Raw genomic sequence first — 18,164 nt, 5'->3', positions numbered from 1 at the left:
ACACTCTTCTGATTGGCTGTGATTTTTGATTGATTTGGTTGCGAGTGCAGTGCGCTTGCAGAGAGACTCCGCCCACACACTCTTCTGATTGGCTGTGATTTTTGATTGATTTGGTTGCGAGTGCAGTGCGCTTGCAGAGAGACTCCGCCCACACACTCTTCTGATTGGCTGTGAGTTTTGATTGATTTGGTTGCGAGTGCAGTGCACTTGCAAGAGACTCCGCCCATACTCTCTTCTGATTGGCTGTGAGTTTTGATTGATTTGGTTGCGAGTGCAGTGCGCCTGCAGAGAGACTCCACCCACACACTCTTCTGATTGGCTGTGATTTTTGATTGATTTGGTTGCGAGTGCAGTGCGCCTGCAGAGAGACTCCGCCCACACACTCTTCTGATTGGCTGTGATTTTTGATTGATTTGGTTGCGAGTGCAGTGCGCCTGCAGAGAGACTCCGCCCACACACTCTTCTGATTGGCTGTGAGTTTTGATTGATTTGGTTGCGAGTGCAGTGCGCCTGCAGAGAGACTCCGCCCACACACTCTTCTGATTGGCTGTGAGTTTTGATTGATTTGGTTGCGAGTGCAGTGCGCCTGCAGAGAGACTCCGCCCACACACTCTTCTGATTGGCTGTGATTTTTGATTGATTTGGTTGCGAGTGCAGTGCGCTTGCAGAGAGACTCCGCCCACACACTCTTCTGATTGGCTGTGAGTTTTGATTGATTTGGTTGCGAGTGCAGTGCGCCTGCAGAGAGACTCCGCCCACACACTCTTCTGATTGGCTGTGATTTGTGATTGATTTGGTTGCGAGTGCAGTGCGCTTGCAGAGAGACTCCGCCCACACACTCTTCTGATTGGCTGTGAGTTTTGATTGATTTGGTTGCGAGTGCAGTGCGCTTGCAGAGAGACTCCGTCCACACACTCTGATTGGCTGTGAGTTTTGATTGATTTAGTTGCAGTGCAGTGAGCCTGCAGCTCCGCCACACACTCTTCTGATTGGCTGTGAGTTTTGATTGATTTAGTTGTGAGTGCAGTGCGCCTGCAGAGAGACTCCGCCCACACACTCTTCTGATTGGCTGTGAGTTTTGATTGATTTAGTTGCGAGTGCAGTGAGCCTGCAGAGAGACTCCGCCAGGTATATAAAAGACCATACATGTTTGGAAAGAGAAAAAGACAATTAAAATTTCAGAGTAAACTATTCCTTTCTGACTAGTCGTTCAAATTTGCGAGGTGTGTAGTTGCTCAAATCCCAACAGCATTAATTCATCTCTAGTGTGCTGCTGAAGAAACACACATAAGCTCTTCAATTTAATTTAAGCTAAGCTTCTTTTCAGGCCTGTTTTTGATGTTTGCTTTCTTTTGAATTGGAAATGCACCCGAATAAAACCGAGGAGGTTAAAATTTTCATAATATTCATCAGGCTGAAAGGCTGACGGGGGAAAAGAGGCTGCTTATTAAAATTCCCAGTCTAAGAGCAGCAAGTAGCCTCTGTCGGCTAAGTAAAGTGCAGTATTACCTTGTGTACACTTGAGAGAAAAACAAGACTAATAGATAGCTAGCAGGATTGTTGTCTTTCCTTCACGGTGTAAGTAGCTCGGTGGAAACCGACAAGAAACGGTCAAATTCAGGTTTGAAGCAATTACAGGGACAGAGATGGAAAGCGAGAGCAGGAGGCAATTACTATCTCACAGGCAAATGAACACGTCTCTCTAATGAATGTGTGCTCTGCTCACTCTTGACCTTAATACTCCTCGCTTTGGCAAACTGTAGAAAAGGTGCATTAAATTCACTGCTGTCCGCTGCGGAAACTCAATGTCTGGGCGCTGGAAAACTTTGAAAGCTTTTCCACGGACAACGAAGGGTCCATCATAAGAGCTCTTTGAACCGAACGTTGCACTTGACTGCATGTAGGCTAACCTGTGACACTTTCTATCGCCTCTCAGACAGAGAGAGTTCAAAGATTGTCAATGATAAAAGTCAAAATAATGAGAAATAAAGTGATGGGAGAGAAGCGACACAGACGTACCCAGGCATTCTGGTAATGGCTTGTCCCAGTAACCCACCGGCTGGCAGGTTAGAACTGATGAGCCGAAGAGATAATAGCCGGGATTGCAGTCATAGGACACCACGGTTCCGAAAGTGAAGTTCCCGTACTCAATTTTGCTCTTCCTGATTGAGTTGGCTGGTATACCGGGATCAGTGCAGTTGACGACTGAAGGACACAATCAGATGCCAAAAAAATTGTATAATAAATGTTGCAAACCATCAGCATCAGCAATTCTACATTTCATAAAAAAAATGCAAATGTATGAGATGTATTTGATTATTCTGATTTTTAATTCTTCTTCTGCTCACCAAGGCTGCATTTATTTTTATCAAAAATACAGTAAAAATAATGAAATATTATTACAATTTTAAATAGCTGTTTGCTGTGTGAATTTATTGTAAAATGTAATTTATTTCTGTGATCAAAGCTGAATTTTCAGCATCATTATTCCAGTCTTCAATCACATGATCCTTCAGAAATCATATATATATATATATATATATATATATATATATATATATATATATATATATATATATATATATATATATATATATATATATATATATATATATATATATTTTTTTTTTTTTTTTTTTTTTTTTTTTTTAAAGTTCAAAAGATCAGCATTTATTTGAAATATAAATCTTTTGTGGAATTATAAATGTCTTTATATATTTTATTTTTATTGTATTCTGCATACTTCAGTCTTTTATGTGGTAGTGTATTGCGTTTTTCACAAAAATATTAATTAGCAAAAATGATTTTCAATGTTAATAATAATCAGAAATGTTTCTTGAGCAGCAAATCAGACACTGAAGACTGGAGTAATTATGCTGAAAATTCAGCTTTGATCACAGAAATAAATTACACTTTACTATATATTCACATAGAAAACAGCTATTTTAAAATGTAATAATATTTCACAATTTTTACTGTATTTTTGACCAAATAAATGCAGCCTTGGTGAACAGAAGAGACTTCTTTTAAAGACTTCTTTTAAACATTTTTAAACAATTATTACAATAAGCTATTTTATCATTTTAAACTCACTGCATATTTAAGTGAAAAACAGTATTACAGTAGAGTGTCTTCAGCCATTCAGTGAGATAAAACCATTTATTTGTTCATAATTATTGGACAAAACTACATTCCAGTCATGTAATCAAGCCATCATCACTCTTGATCTCTTCATGCGGTCTGTTGTCAGAGTCAACCACTGCAGACGATCCTCTGAGACACTCATAATCACGCCACTAACAAAGCCGAGATTAGTTTCAAAACATACATCTCATCTTCTGATTTGCAGGGCTAATCTGTCGCTATTCAGACCATGACTGAATGAGTTACTGTTGGCTGAAAACAGGGCCAGAGGGCTCTCCGAGCTGAAATTGGTCATTCCTTTTTTAACCGCAGCAGCCTAAAAGTCATTTCCATCAGTGCCACAGTGCTTAAATCTCACTTTAATGAGAAAAGAGCTCATTGGGTTCAAACCTCTGCATGTGGGTGGCAGCTGGCTCCACTGGCGGTCGGCCTGGCACTGCGCTTGAGACGGGCCTTCCAGAATGTAGCCGTTGTTACAGAAGAAGCTCACCACATCGTTCAGGTTGAAGCCGTCGCCAACTGTCCGGCCGTAGATCGGGCTGCCTGGATGACCGCAGCTAACGGCTGAAACATAAGTGAGGAAAATTACCGTTATACTTACAGTACCAGTCAAAAGTTTGAATACACAAGCTCATTCTTTAATATTACTATTTTAAAGATTTTATTTTAAAAAACGCAAATGCATTGCAAAATATTTCCACCTATTTCAATTTAAATACTTAAGTTCAGTTGCTTACATTTTTAAGTAGCTGTATGAGTCGTTTCAACTTAAATTATATTAAACTGACAAAAAAAAAAAAAAAAAAAAGCCTGACAAAGATTTCACTTGTTTCATTACTGGATGAATCAGTGTTTTTGAGCGAATCTCTTGAATGAATGATTCAATGACTCACTCGTAAAGACTTCACTCATTTCATTACAGGATGAATCAGTGTTTTTGAGCGAATCTCTTGAATGAATGATTCAATGACTCACTCATAAATACTTCACTCGTTTCATTACTGTATGAATCAGTGTTTTTGAACAAATCTCTTGAATGAATGATTCAATGACTCACCCGTAAAGACTTCACTCATTTCATTACAGGATGAATCACTGTTTTTGAGCGAATCTCTTGAATGAATGATTCAATGACTCACTCGTAAAGACTTCACTCATTTCATTACAGGATGAATCAGTGTTTTTGAGCAAATCTCTTGAATGAATGATTCAATGACTCACTCTTGAAGACTTCACTTGTTTCATTACTGGATGAATCAGTGTTTTTGAACGAATCTCTTGAATGAATGATTCAATGACTCACTCATAAAGACTTCACTTGTTTCATTACTGGATGAACCAGCATTTTTGAACAAATCTTTTGAATGAATGAATCAATGACTCACTCGTAAAGACTTCACTTGTTTCATTACTGGATGAACCAGCATTTTTGAACAAATCTTTTGAATGAATGATTCAATGACTCACTCGTAAAGACTTCACTCATTTCATTACAGGATGAATCAGTGTTTTTGAGCGAATCTCTTGAATGAATGATTCAATGACTCACTCGTAAAGACTTCACTTGTTTCATTACTGGATGAATCAGCGTTTCTGAGCAAATCTCTTGAATGAATGATCCAATGACTCACTCGTAAAGACTTCACTCATTTCATTACAGGATGAATCAGTGTTTTTGAGCGAATCTCTTGAATGAATGATTCAATGACTCACTCATAAAGACTTCACTCGTTTCATTAATGGATGAATCAGTGTTTTTGAACAAATCTCTTGAATGAATGATTCAATGACTCACCCGTAAAGACTTCACTCATTTCATTACAGGATGAATCAGTGTTTTTGAGCGAATCTCTTGAATGAATGATTCAATGACTCACTCATAAAGACTTCACTAGTTTCATTACTGGATGAATCAGCGTTTCTGAACAAATCTCTTCAATGAATGATTCAATGACTCGCTCATAAAGACTTTACTAGTTTCATTACTGGATGAATCAGCGTTTCTGAGCAAATCTTTTGAATGAATGATTCAATTACTCACTCATAAAGACTTTACTAGTTTCATTACTGGATGAATCAGCGTTTCTGAAGAAATCTATTTTTACAGTGTGCGTATCTTTGAATGCAGCAGTCATATAAATAATCAGTCATACACACATGTTTGGAACAAAGATTATTAGAATATGTTTTACAAGAAAATACTATTGCAGTTTTTTTTTTTACATCAAAATGTCATGTTTATTTTAACTTGCCATTTCTTTGTAATTGTTTGTGAAATTTCCAAGTAATTTCTGAGTGAAACCATTTTTTTTTAAGGTACTGATTTTCTTTCATGAAGTTAAAGTACATAAAACTTCCTTAATTTCAAGATTAATTGAGTGAATAAAACCGATTCAGTGAGTTAATTCAGTGAAGGATTCATCGGACAGTCTCAAAGTCAGTTTGTGAGTCTTTTGAAAAATTGATTAAAAGAACTGGTTCATAAGATTCATTTGTTCGTGAATCAGACAACCCTGGTCACCCTATATTTTGATTCACTAAAAAGAACTGGTTCATGTGAGTCATTAGTTTGTGAATTTGACCACACTGTTCAAATTCATTTGAAATCATTATATATACGATGATGAAAATTCAGTCAAGTGTGTCCTTACTTTTGACCGCTAGCATATTTCCATCAATTTGTTGAAAAAGTCTCAAATGCTTGACAAGAAAAAATTTAATGCAACTTGAATGTAAGCATTTATCTACATAAGAAGCTTTGCGTTTTGGCAATCACAAAAAAAACAAGGCAAACATCCAAATCACCCACACTAAATCAGGTAGTGTAGGTGTTTTTCCCCATCAGATGTTTCATTGGTAATGTCAGGATTTGTGTTTGATGCCTGTCATGAGCTGACTCTGGGTTTGCCTGGATTACATGTCAAACTAATCCTCTTGGATGCAAAACAAACTTTCCCCCCTCCGTTGCGTATTATTGCGTATTACTCACACACACAGGATGGGAGCTGCCCAGACCAGTTGTGATCCTGTTGGCAGATGCGCACAGATGAACCGATGAGCCGGAAACCCGGATTACACTGGTAAACTACTGTGTCCCTGTAGCCGAAGTTTTCACCGATCACTTGACCGTTCACGATCCTTTCTGGAACACCACAGTGGCCGGCTGGGAAAAGAGCAATGAGAATGTGTCATCATATGTGGTTCACAAGACAGAACATTCCTATCAACAGACTATAGGGCTCAATCAGAGGTTAGGGACAACATTATGATCAAACCATTATGATCAGGGTAATCTTGATCATTGAAAAAGTACAAGTGAAAACAATGATCTAAGAATGGAATATACGTATAAATCAAATATACAACATGCACATAAATGTCTCCTTAACCCTTTGGTGTCGTTCAGTCTTTTTAGACCGAATTTTTTTGTTGTTGTTGAAATTTTAAAAAAATTGCTATTTCATCAGAATGGTACGAAACTCAATGACTTTAGTGGCAGTTGCTCTGTGACCACAAAAACTGTGGTCTTGCTTCGAAAAAAGCTAAATGGTCATAAAAAAATAGTCACACTTGTGTTGTTTGCAGGTCAAACTGACTGCCATAGGAAATGAATGGGAAATATGAAAATGAAAAAATATATATATAAAAAAAGAGAGCAATTTTTGGTGGGTACAGTCTTTTCTTTTTTTACTCCCACCAGATGGCACTAATCTACGTAGCCCCACACATGGCATGCAAGAAAAGTAAGTAAATTGTGTGCACAATTTACTATTTTGTTTCCTCAATTTGCTAAATCATGCACACAATTTACTATTTCAATCCCTCGATTTGCTAAATCGTGCGCACGATTTACTATTTCATTTCCTCGATTCACTAAATCATGCACGCGCTTTACTATTTTGTTTCCTCGATTCGCTAATTCGTGCGCACGATTTACTATTTCGTTCCCTCGATTCACTAAATCATGCGCACGATTTACTATTTCATTTCCTCGATTCACTAAATCATGCACGCGCTTTACTATTTCGTTCCCTTGATTCGCTAATTCGTGCACACGATTTACTATTTCGTTCCCTCGATTCACTAAATCATGCGCACGATTTACTATTTCATTTCCTCGATTCACTAAATCATGCACGCGCTTTACTATTTCGTTCCCTTGATTCGCTAATTCGTGCGCACGATTTACTATTTCATTTCCTCGATTCACTAAATCATGCACGCGATTTACTATTTCGTTCCCTCGATTCGCTAAATCGTGCACACGATTTACTATTTCGTTTCCTAGATTTGTTAAATCGTGCGTACAATTTACTATTTCAATCCCTCAATTTGCTAAATTGTGCGCACAATTTACTATTTCATTTCCTCGATTCACTAAATCATGCGCGCGCTTTACTATTTTGTTTCCTCGATTCGCTAAATCGTGCACACGATTTACTATTTTGTTCCCTCGATTCGCTAAATCGTATGCATGATTTACTATTTCGTTTCCTCAATTCACTAAATCGTGCACACGATTTACTATTTCGTTTCCTAGATTTGCTAAATCGTGTGCACGATTTACTATTTCGTTTCCTCAATTTGCTAAATCGTGTGCACAATTTACTATTTCGTTCCCTCGATTCGCTAAATCGTGTGCACGATTTACTATTTAGTTTCCTCAATTCGCCAAATCGTGTGCACGATTTACTATTTCGTTTCCTCAATTCGCTAAATCGTGCACACGATTTACTATTTCGTTTCCTAGATTTGCTAAATCGTGTGCACGATTTACTATTTCGTTTCCTCAATTCGCTAAATCGTGCACACGATTTACTATTTCGTTTCCTCGATTTGTTAAATCATGTGCACGATTTACTATTTTGTTCCCTCGATTTGCTAAGTTGTGCAGGAAGATTTACTATTTCAGTTTCCTCGATTCGCTAAATCATGCACACGATTTACTATTTCGTTCCCTCGATTTGCTAAATCGTGCAGAAGATTTACTATTTAGTTTCCTCGATTCGCTAAGTTGTGCGGAAGATTTACTATTTCGTTTCCTCAATTTGCTAAATCGTGTGCACGATTTACTATTTCGTTCCTCGATTTGCTAAGTTGTGCGGAAGATTTACTATTTCGTTTCCTCAATTTGCTAAATCGTGTGCACGATTTACTATTTCGTTTCCTCGATTCGCTAAATCATGTGCATGATTTACTATTTCGTTTCCTCGATTTGCTAAGTTGTGCGGAAGATTTACTATTTTGTTTCCTCAATTCGCTAAATCATGTGCACGATTTACTATTTTGTTTCCTCAATTCGCTAAATCATGTGCACGATTTACTATTTCGTTCCCTCGATTTGCTAAGTTGTGCGGAAGATTTACTATTTCGTTTCCTCAATTTGCTAAATCGTGTGCATGATTTACTATTTTGTTTCCTCAATTCGCTAAATCATGTGCACGATTTACTATTTCGTTCCCTCGATTTGCTAAGTTGTGCGGAAGATTTACTATTTCGTTTCCTCAATTTGCTAAATCGTGTGCACGATTTACTATTTTGTTTCCTCAATTCGCTAAATCATGTGCACGATTTACTATTTCGTTTCCTCGATTTGCTAAGTTGTGCGGAAGATTTACTATTTTGTTTCCTCGATTCGCTAAATCATGTGCACGATTTACTATTTCATTCCCTCGATTCGCTAAATCGTGCACACGATTTACTATTTCGTTTCCTCAAATTCGCTAAATCGTGCACACGATTTACTATTTTGTTTCCTAGATTTGCTAAATCGTGGGTACAATTTACTATTTCGTTTCCTCGATTTGTTAAATCGTGTGCACGATTTACTATTTTGTTCCCTCGATTTGCTAAGTTGTGCAGAAGATTTACTATTTCATTTCCTCGATTCGCTAAATCGTGCAGAAGATTTACTATTTAGTTTCCTCGATTCGCTAAATCATGTGCACGATTTACTATTTCGTTCCCTCGATTTGCTAAATCGTGCAGAAGATTTACTATTTCGTTTCCTCGATTCGCTAAATCATGCGCACGATTTACTATTTCATTCCCTCGATTTGCTAAATCGTGCACACGATTTACTATTTCGTTTCCTCAATTTGCTAAATCGTGCGCACAATTTAGCCTACTATTTTTTTCCTGCATGTCATGTGCAGGCCTCTCTACTAATCTACCTTCAAAAATTGGATTTTAAAGACATTGTCTCTATTTTTACAAGAAATACAGCTTTAATTTAAATATAATAAAAACTATTAGAAAAATAAATTTTTGTATTATTTTCAATGGGAGAAAATTATCATATTTATTACACAAATATTAATTAGTAACATAAAATTGTCTCAAAATACAAAATAAGAAAAAAATATCATTGTACAAAAAATATATTTCATTGAATTTACTGAAAATAAAAAAAGTTACATTTCAGATGTTTGGTCACTTTTGACCACAAACAACACAAGTGTGACTTCCCAAATGAACAATACCAGAGGACACAGGTGTTATTATGACAATCAGAACATGTCAACATTTTCTGTTGGCTTAGATTTATATATGAACGAACATCAGCTTTTGAATACGTGATTCATACAGTAGTTTCCTGTGATTAAAAAGACTATAAGTGCACCTTTTCTGAAACGCACCTACACTGTAAAAAAATATTTTCATGATTTATCACAACATTTTTTCATTTGTCAAATCAACGTAATTTATATTGTTCAGATAACAAAATATTTTGAGTTTCTGTTGATTAAACCAACCGCCTTCATTGTGTTAACTCAAATTTTTAATTTCAATGAACTCGAACTTATTCTTAATCCTTACCTATTGCATGGACTTTGTTTCTCAGTTTGTATCACTGACTGTTTACTTGATTAATTATTTGAAATATGCTTTATTACTGATGGTAATAAATGCAATAAAACTGTGTCTCAAAATCCCATAAAGAATCACTTATGGGTAAGTAAAGATTTTGGAATTTTTAATCGGAAAGACAATCAAAAATTCCCATGTGAGATCAGCCTGTGATTTGATAAGAATGTTATTGCAGGACCGTGTCCCACTTGTGTAAATCACATTGTGTGGTGAATAGAGATATTCATGATCCACCCACAGAGAATGAGTGCTCAATCCCACAACAGATACTGCAATATCGACGCATCTGAGGATCAACTGAACGGATTTGAACACTCTTTTGGTGGACAAAGTAATGCACAACATTGTTTTACTCGGAGACGACGTGATGGGAGACAAAGAAAGATGGCAAATGGAGAGCTGTCAGGTTTTTTCCCTCTCAGATGTGATTGATGACAGAACTCAGCGGAGGCCGGCACACTTCACAGAGCACTGAGTCCGCTCGACTACTGCAGAAATCATTTCTTCACCTCTGCCTTCTCTCACTTCATTTTCTGTTGCACGGTTTGGACCTGAAATGATTCTATTACACAAAGACACTCATGCAATCTGAGTGAACACAATGGAGAAACTCTCCACGAGGGCTCGTTCCAAAACCCAATACACTTCCTACATAGGCAACCTGATAAACCTCATAAGTGACTTAATGTTCTACATACTGTAGGCAGCAACTTAGAGAACAGAGTGCAACAGTGATTTCTAGAAGTAAAACTCCATTCATTTTCTCCATAGGAAAATTGATTTTTAACAATAACTTATAAACCGTTAAAATCCCTACTGTGAGCTCGAGGTTGTTAATCGATAGCATTGAAACCATCAGCCCACAATATTTCAGCTTAGATTTAAAATAACTGTCGAAACAAAAGAGCTCTTTAGCTCCGCCCACTCCAACGAAGCACTGAAGCACTTTCAAAATACTTAAATATTTGTATAAATCAGCATATTTTAGAATAAACTTAAAATGTATTGTTTATATTTGGGTGTGAGCAAAAAACATGCAATTTTGTGTGTGTCCCTTTAAATGCAAATGAGCTGCTGCTCCCGGCCCCCTTTCCAGAAGAGGGCGGAGCTTTAACAGCTCAACAACAACAAAGCTGGAGAATCTCACACAGACAAAATGAGGATTGTCAGTGTTCAGCGCTCGTCTGTGCAGCCAACGACAGAACAGTTAGCATGCAAACAAAATGGCGGCTCCGTGGGTGTAAACGTGCAGATTAAGGGGCGGTAATATTATAATAAGATCCACTTCCTACGTCACTAGAGGACAGAAATCTGAGCGGCTCGTTTTTTCACATGCTTGCAGAGAAAGACTTGCCAAAACAAGTTACTGGGTTGTCCTTTTTCACGTTTTCTGGGTTGATAGATGCACTGGGGACACGATTTTAGCACTTAAACATGGAAAAAGTCAGATTTTCATGATATGTCCCCTTTAAGTTAAATATGCAGGGATCCAATTTGCCATCCTGTAAACCTGAAACATTGTCACCATATTTGTTTTAAAGCACCCCTTTCATGCCATTTTAATGTTTCCTAATCTTGTTTTGGAGTCTCCTACAATAGATTTACATGCATGTAATATAAAAAAACACTACATTGCACATCACCTCATTTCTCAAAGATAATATTCAAAAACGCATATTAATGGCATTTTAGGTGAATTTTTGGCAAGCACACGTAATATTTTTCACAGTGCAAGAGAAACATGAACTAAAAAGATGTATAGCTTCAATGTAAAGTAAGTCTCTTTGGATATGAGTGTGTGCCAAATGCATAAGATGATTTAATGATCCTCTTTGAAAAAGCGATACTTATATAATAAATGACATTTGTTTAATTCTCTCTCCCTTTCCATCATCTTAGCTGGCTTATTTCCCCACTGAGAAACACTGCAATGTTTTATGGGACTGCTTTCTCTGTCAAGGTCAAAACACTGTTTCTAAGAAGGAATAATAATGATGCTTTTGTTCCTACCGTACGTAGGCAGCGCACTAACTCTCATCTGCATGTGAAGACACAGCTGCTGCATACAGCAAAAAATTAAAATCACCGTTGCTATGGAAATCCAGACTAAATGCCACTGAACTCTTCATGGCCTTTCAGGACCCGGTGTCCATTAAAAGGTCACGGAGATGCTAATGCGTGGTGATGTTTTGAAAGAGACAAGGTTTCTGGTGTTACCGAGACAGCGCGTCTCCATCCCGCTCCAGAGACCCGAGGCCAGGCATTCCCGTACAGTCGAGCCCACCAGAATGAAGCCTGAGTTGCAGGTAAAAATAGCGGTTGCTCCGAAGGTCGTCTGCGTCCCAATTTTCTTTCCATTAGGAGGAGTGGGCAGCTCTCCACACGAAATGACTGCAGGAAAAGGCAATAGAGAAGAGAATGAATCGACACCACTGTGATTTAAAAACACCACAACATGAGCAAAAGATCTTTACCTCAAAATGGATAAATCTCAGTTTGAAAAATGTTTACCAGGTTTATACCTTCAAGTTGCACTTGATGAATTTAGTAGCAAGTAACTAACCAAAAGTACAAGTACACAAAAATCTTTTCAGGGTTATACAGTGTTGTCCTAAATGGGAATAAATCCAATCTTTTGATTCAACAAAGAGGTGTGCCTCAAGGTTCAGTACTGGGACCACTTCTTTTTCTATTTATGTAAGTAATCTGCCATTAATTCTCAAAAATTGTCAGGTTCAGCTTTATGCCGATGATCCCATCATGTATGCATCTAATTCTGATTCTATACAAATCTCTTTACAAGATTGGCTTTTGGCTAACAAATTAGTGCTTAATAAAAACCAAGTCATATATTATGATTTTTGGTTCTAGACAGAAACATAAAGGATTAGTTCACTTTCAAATTAAAAGTTTCCTGATAATTTACTCACCCCCATGTCATCCAAGATGTCCATGTCCTTCCTTCAGTCGAAAAGAAATGAAGGTTTTTGATGAAAACATTCCAGGATTTTTCTCCATATAGTGGACTTCAATGGAGCCCAAACTGTTGAAGGTCCAAATGTCAGTTTCAGTGCAGCTTCAAAGAGCTCTACATGATCCCAGACGAGGAATAAGAGTCTTATCTAGAGAAACCATCACTCATTTTCTAAAAAAAATTAAGAATTATATACATTTTAACCCTCTGGAGTCTGAGGCTGATTTGGGGCTTGGAGAAGTTTTGACATGCCCTGACATTTGTGCTTTTTTCAGTTGTTCATAAACATATAAATGACAAAAGTGTCATTACACTGTATTCAGCACAAACTAGGCTACAATAATATGTGAGGAACATGTATGTACATGTTTGTATTTTTGAAGGAATAATGTTTATGCGTGGTTATTGAAAAAACAAAAAACTTAAGTCACTGAAATAAGGCCAAAAAAAGTATATTAAATCTGTGTTCACAAGACTTCTGGGTATTGGAGGTTGTAGACTAGAGTTTTTGCTTCAAAATTATGTAAAAATTATGCTGCCTACTCCTTCATATAAAACAATATATTGATTTAGTTTTTGTAAGACACTTTTTGTCAAGAAACACAGTATGCGCGGAGGCGTGAATCTGCATGAATAATGGGCCATTTACACCTGAGAAGACAAAAGAATCACATAATAATGACCTGAAATGACTTGCATATTAATGAGGCCTTTCAGTCAGGTAGGCTGTGAAAAAAACCCTCTGTAATAATGTCTCAGCTCATCATAAACAGCAATACTGTGAAATATTATTACAATTTAAAATAATGGTATTCTATTATATTCTTTAAAATATAATGTATTTCTGTGATGCAAAGTGTCTGAACAATTATGTTACCTCTATGGCATTTCATATAGGGTTTTATCTTAAAAGCATGCACATTTGGAGAAATATTGATGGATTCTTATATATTTATGTCAATTTTCTATACTGAGAAGTAATATTTATTGTCATCACTATGAGTGCTGGATACTGTGTTTTCAATTCATACTTGCAGCCGGAGGGCACTTTCTGTATACTTTAGTCCACAAATTATTCTAAAGAAGAAGAGGACATTTCAGGAATGGTATTTTTAATTCATACTTGCAGCCAGAGGGTGCTCTCTGTACACCTTTAGGCCACAAATTCATATAAAGAAGAAAAGGAACTAGGAACTAACGGCATGTCTTCTAGAGATCGCTAACCATTGCTTTAACATCCAAATAAACACTTTTCAAGACAATAAATACACGATTGAGACGATGAATGCATGTATTGCCTCTGAATTTGCGTCTGAATAGCGCTGGCTCCGTGGGCGTGGCCACATTAGCGGATAATGAGCTGAATCACGGACTTCTGACATGGCTCTCTTTTCATACAGATTACATAAACACAGAATGTTTGTTTTCGATTTGACTTGCACGATTTAAAACCTGACATTTCAATGTTTCTTTAGACGTAAATGTCATTTTTTTTGTGATTAGTATTCATAAGTTACAGTTCATTTTCTGAGAACTATCAGATTGGACTTCGTTCAGAGGGAGAGGAGAAATCACGCATCATGTTAGTTTTCTTTATTTTACAAAAAGCACAACATTGTGTTTTTACTCTGAGTGTATACAAATAAAAGAAGACATTCCATAGTTTCAATTGATATATTACTTATGTCTCTATGACAAGAAATGACAGAGTATTTTAAGTCTGTTTTGCTGCAATGTGAAAAAAATCCTGCAAAAGTTCAAGATGAGCATTTATGGTTAACTCCCTGAGGTCTGTGGAGGGCAGTAATACACTTACAGTGCTGGAATTCTAATAGAGAAGAAGAAGAGAGCTAGTTCAAGATGAGCATTTATGGTTAAAATGTATATAATTCTTCATTTTTTTTTATAAAATGAGTGATGGTTTCTCTAGATAAGACTCTTATTCCTCGTCTGGGATCATGTAGAGCTCTTTGAAGCTGCACTGAAACTGACATTTGGACCTTCAACTGTTTGGAGTCCAGTGAAGTCCACTATATGGAGAAAAATCCTGGAAAATTTTCATCAAAAACCTTCATTTCTTTTCGACTGAAGAAAGAAAGACATGAACATCTTGGATGACATGGAGGAGAGTAAATAATCAGGAAATTTTCATTTGAAAGTGAACTAATCCTTTAAATCCAAAACTTGTTCCTGTGTTATATCATGTAAAGACATCATGTTTTACGCAAAGTCAACATTGAAATTAGTATCTTACATCAATCTCGGAAGTGTTTTTCATATAGTATTCGTAAGAAACTTGTTTCTCAACTACTTATATAAATACTTCCATTCTTTGATTATTGTGATGTGGTTTATCAAATGGCATCAAAATCTGATCTTGCCCCGCTTAATACAGCATATAATGGTCATCTCTGCATGTAAGAAGACCTATTTTGGGTTCATTTTAAGCCCGCCATATAGTAATTTTTAAACAATAATTGGGTTAAATAAAACTTCTCAGCACAACCACTGGGTCAAAACAACCCAAACGTTGGGTTTGTCCATTTTCAACCCAACTTTGAGTTGTTTTTAGTGTACACAAATATAAAAATAAAAGCTAATACAAAATATCACTAAAACTAAAATAACACTGGTAATTTTGTCTTGTTTTCTAAACATTCTTAAAACAACATTCTAAAAAATGCTGTGTTGTTTCAACCCAAATTTGGGTAAAATATGGACAAACCCAACCCTTGGGTTAAAAATTTATTTTAAAAATGTAACCTAAAGGCTGGGTTTGTCCATATTTGGGTTGAAAAATCTTAGAGTGAAAATACATTTAATTGATATCTAAAAGACAAGATATTAAGTCTTGTTTTCTGAGAAAAAATGTCAAAATTTAAGTTTAAAGGAGAGAAAAATATCTGCCAGTGGTGTAAGAAAAATGATCTTTTTTGACTCCATTGGCAGATACTTGCTCTTTTGATCACTTTTCCTCAGAAAACAAGACTTATCTTGTCGTTTAGCTAATCTTGATTTATGAATGTTTGCGACCCAAATCAAGACAAAAATATCATGTTTTGCAGTGCAAGCTTTTGTTTGATCACTCTGTTAAGATAAAAAATGTTATAGAAACATAAATGTTCTAATTGTTACATTTAAAAACATACTTCCCCTTAAACCGTCCCCAAAAAGCAGCTGAAAATACAGTCAGAAGGTTTACTGATATATTATATACGTTCTGAAGTGTTTACTCTAGCGGGAAAACCACGGTGGCATCATCATTTCATCTGTTTTCAACTTCTCATCATCTTCCCTCTGACTGTTGTTGTTTTTGAAAATTGTTCTCGCCAGGATCCTGTCAGACGCCATCAGTCATAAAGCGCCTCTAATGTTTAGATTGTGGCTCTCATATGGGAGCCATAAACACATTCATCACGTCTGTAGTTACAGCAGACGCACAACATTGATAACCCAACCATCTGAGGACGGCAGCTGCCGATGACAGACGGCGATAGTAACGCACAACTGGATTTACTCCGCTTTCTCGGCTGTTCTTTAGTAAATTGTGTGTTAAAGAGGAGAACGTATGAGGCCAAATTTGTTTCGTTATGGTGAACGCCGCCATATAAAGCCTTATGGGAAGATACTAGACTCTAAAAAATGCTGGGTCGTTTCAACCCATGTTTGGGTCAAATATGGACAAACCCAGCATTTTTTAGCGAAAGCATGATTTCATAAGACGTAATTACAGAACTGCAATTGGACAATTTCATATTTATTTTTTTATTTTTCACTTCCTGACAAACGCATGGAGTTTTTTAGTGCTGAAAAAAACGGTACAGTGGTAACATATATATATATATATATTTTACCTTAAAGAGCTTTTTTTCCCACTTGATTTAACCCATAAAATTAATCATTTTTAGGGTACAAATTTTTTCAGTGTATAGCAAAGCATGCATGCTATGTGTGTAACTTTTTATTTAATTGTTGTAAATTTAATTCATGCAAAAAAATAAAAAAAATGAATAAAAATCAATATTATATTTATTATCTATATTTACTTTTTGCAAAATGTGCATAAAATATATTCTTACACACACACAAACAAATTTTTTTTCTTGCAAAATGTGCATAATATATATTCTTATATATATATATATATATATATATATATATATATATATATATATACACACATATATTCGTGTGTATATATATTATTGAATATATGCATGTGTTTTTTACATATATCAAATGTGCATAATATATTTTCTTATATATATATATATATATATATATATATATATATATATATATATATATATATATAAAAATGTGCATAATATATTTTCTTTATTTTCTATACACACACACACACACACACACACACACACACACACACACACACACATATACATACATAAATATGTAAATTGATATATATATATATACAGTACAGTCCAAAAGTTTGGAACCACTAAGATTTTTAATGTTTTTAAAAGAAGTTTCGTCTGCTCACCAAGGCTACATTTATTTAATTAAAAATACAGTAAAAAACAGTAATATTGTGAAATATTATTACAATTTAAAATAACTGTTTTCTATTTGAATATATTTGACAAAGTAATTTATTCCTGTGATCAAAGCTGAATTTTCAGCATCATTACTCCAGTCTTCAGTGTCACATGATCCTTCAGAAATCATTCTAATATGCTGATCTGCTGCTCAAGAAACATTTAATGTGTACAATTGTACAAAATATTTGTGTACAATATTTTTTTTCAGGATTATTTGATGAATAGAAAGTTCAAAAGAACAGTGTTTATCTGAAATCTAATCTTTTGTAACATTATGAAATGTCTTTACTGCCACTTTTGATTGATTTAATGCATCCTTGCTGAATAAAAGTATTCATTTCTTTAATTTCTTTTCAAAAAAATAAAAATAAAAATTCTTACTGACCCCAAACTTTTGAACGGTAGTGTATAATGCTACAGAAGCTTTGTATTTCAGATAAATGCTGTTCTTTTGAACTTTCTATTCATCAAGGAATCCTGAAAAAAAAGTACACAACTGTTTTCAACATTGAAAATAATCATAAATGTTTATTGAGCAGCAGATCAGCATATTAGAATGATTTCTGAAGGATCATGTGACACTGAAGACTGGAGTAACGATGCTGAAAATTCAG

General features: G+C 35.7%; 1 protein-coding gene across 1 annotated transcript in view; it reads right to left on the bottom strand.

Annotated features, from left to right (window-relative positions):
- csmd3a (CUB and Sushi multiple domains 3a) overlaps positions 1-18,164 on the bottom strand; it is a 343,356-nt gene that overhangs the window by 62,844 nt on the left and 262,348 nt on the right. Inside the window, 4 exon segments of the mRNA XM_048153480.1 lie at positions 2,020-2,205; positions 3,535-3,708; positions 6,134-6,307; positions 12,232-12,405. Of these exon segments, the coding sequence (XP_048009437.1) occupies positions 2,020-2,205; positions 3,535-3,708; positions 6,134-6,307; positions 12,232-12,405 (708 nt within the window).

The sequence above is a fragment of the Megalobrama amblycephala genome, linkage group LG13 (assembly GCF_018812025.1).
Source record: "Megalobrama amblycephala isolate DHTTF-2021 linkage group LG13, ASM1881202v1, whole genome shotgun sequence".
NCBI classification, from domain to species: Eukaryota; Metazoa; Chordata; class Actinopteri; order Cypriniformes; family Xenocyprididae; genus Megalobrama; species Megalobrama amblycephala.
The sequence above is the reverse complement of the archived record's forward strand: the minus strand, read 5'-3'. Positions and strand labels throughout refer to the sequence as shown.